Below are 6,788 nucleotides of genomic sequence, written 5' to 3'. Positions count from 1 at the left end.
CCTGTAGTTCAGGTTTAGTTAGACCAAACCAAATAACTACAATCTTTACAGATCTTTATCTTTAAAAGCTTTTACATGGTAATGTTAACTTCAAAAGTTGACATTTTCTTAATCTGAAGCTTTCCTAAAACTACAACTGGTGATTCTGCCTTAACGATCCTTGTTCAGGCACTTCCCCTTATGGATCAGATTTGTCTCTCAGTTGTGTTGTCACCTTGTCAGATACCCCTGATGAAGACTACAATGCAGCTGGTATTCTCTATCAGTACAATAGCTCTGATCAGTGACATGCAGCCAAAGTTTAGGAAGGTAAATATAGAATGTAAATAACTACAAAATAAACTGGAGGATATTAGCAGCAATGGGATTAAGAATACAACAATTTTATCTATTTATAGTTGCTTTAGCACCCAGTTTACCACTCTGTGGTGGAGGTATCCATATACAGTGTTTATATATTTTTTGGTGTATCTATAAACTGCCATAGACTTGAATGGAGCTCTACTTGTACAGTGGAGACACTAGGGGTTCTATTTATAAAGCAGTGAATACAACATTCACTGAAACCTTCTCTGGTTGAGAACTCTACACATCCACATGTTTCAAGGGCAGTAGGTGATTCCCCAACAGGGAATGTTTTAGTAAATGTTAGAATAACTGATTTATAATAGGTGTATTGCTTCATTATTATCTATGATGAGTCATTGTGCAGGTATAGTGTTGGAGGAAACCAATTCAAGAGGGATGTGAACACTGCAGGGAGCCATCAATAAAATTATATTTGTACTTTAAATGTGGCAAATAAGTGATTCCATTAGCATATTGTTTTCCTTTTTTAACATATTTCCAAAGTCCCATACAGCTTTAAAATAACCCCAACTAACATTTGTTTCTTTACAAACTATACTCCTGATCTCACAGGATTGCATGTCATGAGAACAAAGGACCAGGAACACAGGTCACAGTATCACAGGAGCAGGAATGCTGGGCAAGGACTGAAATCCCAGTGTACACAGTTAATGAAAAGTCAACAATCAAATCATTAGGCAAAAAAATAAAACCAAATGAGTTTCAATGAAGAGTGAAATGATCTGTTTAGTTAAACATGAAAGAACTGCAACTGCAAGTAGTGACGGAATCAGATGATGTTTGTAATAGTTAACATGCATATCTCCCATCCTATTGTGTGTAAACTCCCCCACCTACTAGATTGTAAGCTCTTCGGGGGCAGGGTCCTCTCCTCCTGTATCCCTATGTCTGTATTAGTCTGTCATTTGCAACCCCTATTTAATGTACAACGCTGCGTAATATATTGGCGCTATATAAATCATGCGTATTAATAATAATAATAATAATAATAATAATAATACCATGCATATATTACTAAATTCTTTGAGTATGCTTTCTGATATCTGTCCACTGGGTGTCACTGTGTCACTCAGCATGCTGCACTGTGCACAATTTTTGGAGAACTAATTTATGGATAAATGTAATGCATGCAAAATTCACAATACAGCAACATACAAGTATTGATGCAATTTACAATGAACATAAAAAGTCCTATGCTAAAGCCTCCGCAACCACAAAGTGTGGTTGGATTCTTTGGCTCTGTATACACTTTTAGACCTAAAATGAGCAGCCCTCTATACAGAGATCAGAATCAATGTCAGACCCCAGGGAGAATGCCCCAGTGTGAACAATGCATTATACCAATGGTTTTACATACTTTCATTGTGCTGCCATCTTGTAAACATGGTGAATATTGCAATGTATCCTATGAAATCCTTTTAGTCCTTTGAAAACAGTTTCTTAAATTACTATGCAAATCTGAAGACTTCCTATTCAAAGCCTTGTGCATGTTTGCCAGTGGACCTTATTCATTCATATGTTACAAAGAAAGTTCAGGTAGGACACATTGGATATCAATGAAAGATCTACACATATTTGGGCTGAAAATGCATACAGTTGAATCTAGTGTGCATGGATGTGGAAATAGCACTGATATCCATTGTTCTTTTTCACCCTTAGTTAATCAGGGATTTATATAATGATGTTGGCTTTTAAAGTCAGCACAAAAATGTGGTTTTACATATTTCATAAAGATATGCAAAGACAGTCAAACAGTCAAAGAAACTCAACTATTCATACAGGTAGGTTAGTTGGCTTCCACCCCAAAATTGACCTTATACTAATACTACTATACTACTATACTACTATATTAAAGACGTATGACTATGGTAGGGACATTAGATTGTGAGCCCCTTTGAGGGACAGCTAGTGACATGACTATGGACATTGTACATTGCTGTATAACATGTCGGCACTATATAAATACTGTGTAGTAATAATATTACCTATTCTCAACCAGGGTTCCTCCAGGGGTTGTTAGGCTTTACTTATACTGTTCCTTGATGATATCTCAGTGTTAAACCCAGAATTTTTTTTAAGCCGGGTGGTAAGAAATTGTAGGTGGGTGGCAGCCCCTGTATTGTGACGCAACTCATCATTGATCACTCATAAACAGCAGGGTGGCTACTGAAAAGTGCCGGGTGGTGCACCAAGCTAAATGAGGCTGGGGAGAACACTGTATCTGCATAGTTCTGGGTAAAATCCATGTGGAGGAGCCAGCTGCATTACTCCTTTCATCTTTTATGTTGTCTGTAGGGGTGGTATTCTAGCAACAACTGTAAGAGAGCTTTATTTTCACTGGCCTCCATTCTAAGGGGCTTTATTCCCATTGGCACCTAATAAATTGTTTTTATCCGGAGTTCCCTGAAACCTGAACATGATTTCAAAGGTTCTACAAGGGTAACAAGTTTAAGAAAGGTTTGCATAGGTGCTCAACTACATGTAGCAATGTCATTATAGTAGTATATAGTATATATATAGTATATATGCAATGAACTGGTTTTATTATATTACAAATGAAGCCAGTTTCCATGAAGGGTTTTTACAATATACTAAGTGATTACAAGTTTTTAATGCAATAAAGCCCCACAAAATGAGTCACATTGTAGTGCATATTGTGGTAGATAGATAATATCAATAATACATGGAGATATAGTAATACACCGGTACATCTCCATATACACTTATATGTGTGTGCAGAGTAAATATTACTACATGAACCTGTAATATCAAAATGTTTACCTCATATTGAAAGCATTAGAAGACTTTTCCCCTCTATTGCTGTTCTGGGTGCAATTAAAAAGCTTGGATTTACCTTTTTTTTTCTTCTTTCATTCCCCTTACTTTGGTGATAAGAACAGAACAAGAGAATCTCTGGAATGAGGGCACAGACAAGAATATAAAACTGACAGTTGTTTTTTTTTTTTCTTCTATTATACTTTTATTTATTTCTGGTATGTCTCGCTTTCAGTAAAATCATTCCAGCAAAATGTTTCCACATACGCTTCCATTCCTGGGGTGACAATGCTTTCTTACACTTCAAGTGCAGTATTTCTTATTCCCTGGGCACTTCTGAGCTCAGCTACAGCAGTTGTAACACAGGGCACTGGCACATTAGTTTTATCTTCATTATTAATATTGTACATCCATATTGCACCCATCAGTCTGGCAGCCTGCACTGTGTGCTGCATATTTTTCTCTTATGTACCAAGGAAAAATTTGGGGGGGAGCCGATTACCTTACTGCATGTTTTTGTGGAAAACCAGGGTACCCCGAGGAAAGTCACATAAACTGGAGGGAGAAGATGCAAACTTTGTGCAGATAATGTCCTGGCCGAGATCCAAGAGCTGCAAGAAGTCCCAAGTAGGGATGAGCGAGAATGCCTCTGACATTCTCACGAAAATTTCCTCAAACTTCCGATGGTTCCATGAAATTTGGGCGAACCTATTTTGTGAAACCAACCGAAGATCGAGGAAAATATAACGGGAGGATTCACAGGGGATTTACAGGATTCCCTGGCATTCCTCCTGTTTGTGATCCCCGGGGCACTAGAGGTTAATTAACCTCTAGTGCCCCGGGGATTGCACACTGTTTTCAATTAATGCAGCCGCGGCTGGGAATCCTGTTCTTGTAACCCATTTAACCTCTAGTGCTGGGGATCGCACACTGAGCTGATCAATGAATGCAGCCGGCTGAATCTCCATCTTGCCGGCCTAATTCGCCGCGAGATCGAGTTTTAAAAACTCGCTCGCTCATCCCTAGTGCCAAGTCACTTGGGTCACTATGCCACCTGATACATTCTTATTCTGCCCTACGATTACAGCTATGTTTATTTGCTGCAGAGTGTAAATACTTTTACAAATTTAGATAATTAACACAATTCAGAAAACATGAACAATATGAGCTTTATATTATAATAATATTTATATTGTTATGCAATCCTGTCTGACTCACAACACTCCACAAAACAAAATATTTGCTGTTGTACCGAAATGGACAAACTTAATGCATAATATTATTACTTTCTTATATTAATAATAACACTATTTATAAAGCGCCAACATATTACACAGCGCTGTACATTAAAAAGGGGTATTAAATGACAATCAGATACAGAGACAGTGACACAGGAGGAAGAGAGGACCCTGCCTAGAAGAGCTTACAATCTAAGAATAAAGCTGACCTGTCATCACAAGTCACCCTCATATGAATTAATATAAACCTAGATTCTTGCAAAATATTTTATTGTCTCTGGCTATCAATGGCCTTACCATACAATGAAGCTGACCTGTCATCATTATTCACATGTTATATGAATTCATTAGACCTAGACCCTTGGAAAAGATAACTTCATCTGTGATCACCTAGAACATTGTATTTAATATAAATATGGAAATAAAGAAAGTCTGATTTACACCAGCATCATAGTTACGGCTTACAGGGACTGCTAGCTGTCTTATTAGAGTATGTAACGCCATACATACTTTTTTTTTAACCATTTTTTTTTATATGGTTCTAACAATGAACATATAACATCTATTGGTAATGACACAGGAAGTGAGGGGAAATCTCTCTAACAGAGTGAAAACCAGTGGGGGTTGTCTTAATACTTCCCCACACAATCTGAATAGAAGTTTTGGTTTGGCATACAATTGAATGAAATGACATTTGTAGAGAGGAAGTTTGGAGCTTGTGTTGCTGAGCCCCTCTAGAAATAGAGCTCTCACCCTTCTGAGTGTCAGTATGACAGCCAGGCACATAGAAGGTCAGCACTGCCATCTCTATCATTGCAATATGCATTGTATAAATCTATAGTTACAATCTGTGTTAGAGTTTTTTTTAAAGCTTTATTCTGTTACAAAGTTGTGAAGTAAAACTGAACACACTAAGCAGTTTCTTTTACACAGGAACCTTTAACCACCGGAACCTTTGACGCTGCGCGATGTTTTCTGACGAGCTCAATTCCGTGTGCTCCCTGGTGTTTCCCGGAAGAGGAGCTGGTGACAGGTTTGGGTGCCCTTGTTTGGCAGCTGTCCTGGATGTGCGGGAGAGGGCAGCTCTCGCCGGTCACCCACAATGTTGCGGGCCGCCTGGTGAGTGGGGGAGGAGCGGGCTCACAGTTGTATATTGCTCGGAGTCCTGGCAGGTCATTGCTATGGTGGGAAGCACATGGGAAGTGCTGGGCTGCCCCCTGGTAATATTAGGTGTCCTTCCATGAATGGGCTGATTTGTATCTCCCCTGTGACACTCCATGGATTGGTCAGGAGGAGGAACGAAGTATTGATTTCTCCTGCCATGGAACTCATCAATCATTTCTTGCCATGGCACAATATACAGCAATGTGTTATACAGCCTGTCAGTGGATGAAATGAGTTCCCCTCTGTTCTCTGAGGCCCCATGCTGAAATCCAGGCTCCCTACAAGTCAATCCTGGTGACACTTGATCACCCCCCGCATTGTAGGACAGGGTGCGCTCTTGTATATATGTAAGGGGCTGGGGCAGGGTTTAGGGAGGTGAATGGGAGGAATGGTTTTGAAGAAAGATTCTTGAATGGATCCACTGTCCAGCAGTGCAATGGGGTTTGTTTGTTTCTTCTCTCCAACATATTGACAGATGTGCTTTAAAGGATTCCCTGGCAGTGTTTTCCCTAGACCAGGTTTGCTGGACGGTTTTCCCTTCCTGCCCATTAGCAGTCATCACACAGCAGCTCAGTCCAGGCTTCCAGCAGAGGGAGCAGTCAGTGAGTCTGGGCACTCTCAATGGGACAATGTATATACAATGTTTCTTTTGATAAATTTGTATCTTTCTCCCTATAGAAGTCTGCCAGCCAAACTGACAAGCTGTGGCTCTCCCTGAAACTTTGTTACAGATCTGATCATTAAGGATTTGTTGCCAACAGCTTAGCCCTGTGTACTGCCCAGTGTAGAATGGTGTAGGCAGTGCCAGCCAGCAATCCAGCACAGATCCCATGGGCAGGCCCTCGCTTGCTACTCGGCACTTGTACTAACTACAGCCCTGCTTCTAAAGAACCAGCGTTTGCAGATTTAACAATGGGTGGCAGTGGGCAGTTCTCAACCATTGAAATTTTCAACCATTCATTCTCAATCTGAGTTCTGTGGTAACATCTCCCACATGACAGCCATTCACTGACAGAAAGTAACTGCACTGCAACCTCACCACCGGTCAGGACACAGCTAAAGGTTTAATTCACATTAGCAGGTTTTGCAAGGGTTTTTTTTATTGCAGTTTTACTGTTAAAAACTTCTTGCAAAAATAAATTATTGCAAATGCAGTATTTAAGAAGGCGGCAGCATTGCTGTGTGTTTTTCCTCTTTACATTTGTCGCGGCTATGCAAGCTTTAAGTGTTCAAAAAAAAAAA

At 39.7% G+C, this 6,788-nt stretch overlaps 1 protein-coding gene across 5 annotated transcripts in view; it reads left to right on the top strand.

The window, feature by feature from the left end:
- The first annotated feature begins 5,382 nt into the window (after nt 1-5,382).
- Nucleotides 5,383-6,788, top strand: part of OPA1 (OPA1 mitochondrial dynamin like GTPase) — a 44,495-nt gene continuing 43,089 nt past the window's right edge. For all 5 annotated transcript variants that reach the window (XM_072408220.1, XM_072408218.1, XM_072408219.1 and 2 more), the window contains exon 1: nt 5,383-5,501. In XM_072408220.1, the coding sequence (XP_072264321.1) occupies nt 5,485-5,501 (17 nt within the window). In that variant the 5' untranslated portion in view covers nt 5,383-5,484. The remainder of the gene's footprint in view (nt 5,502-6,788) is intronic.

Source organism: Pyxicephalus adspersus, chromosome 4 (genome assembly GCF_032062135.1).
Source record: "Pyxicephalus adspersus chromosome 4, UCB_Pads_2.0, whole genome shotgun sequence".
NCBI classification, from domain to species: domain Eukaryota; kingdom Metazoa; phylum Chordata; class Amphibia; order Anura; family Pyxicephalidae; genus Pyxicephalus; species Pyxicephalus adspersus.
The sequence above is the reverse complement of the archived record's forward strand: the minus strand, read 5'-3'. Positions and strand labels throughout refer to the sequence as shown.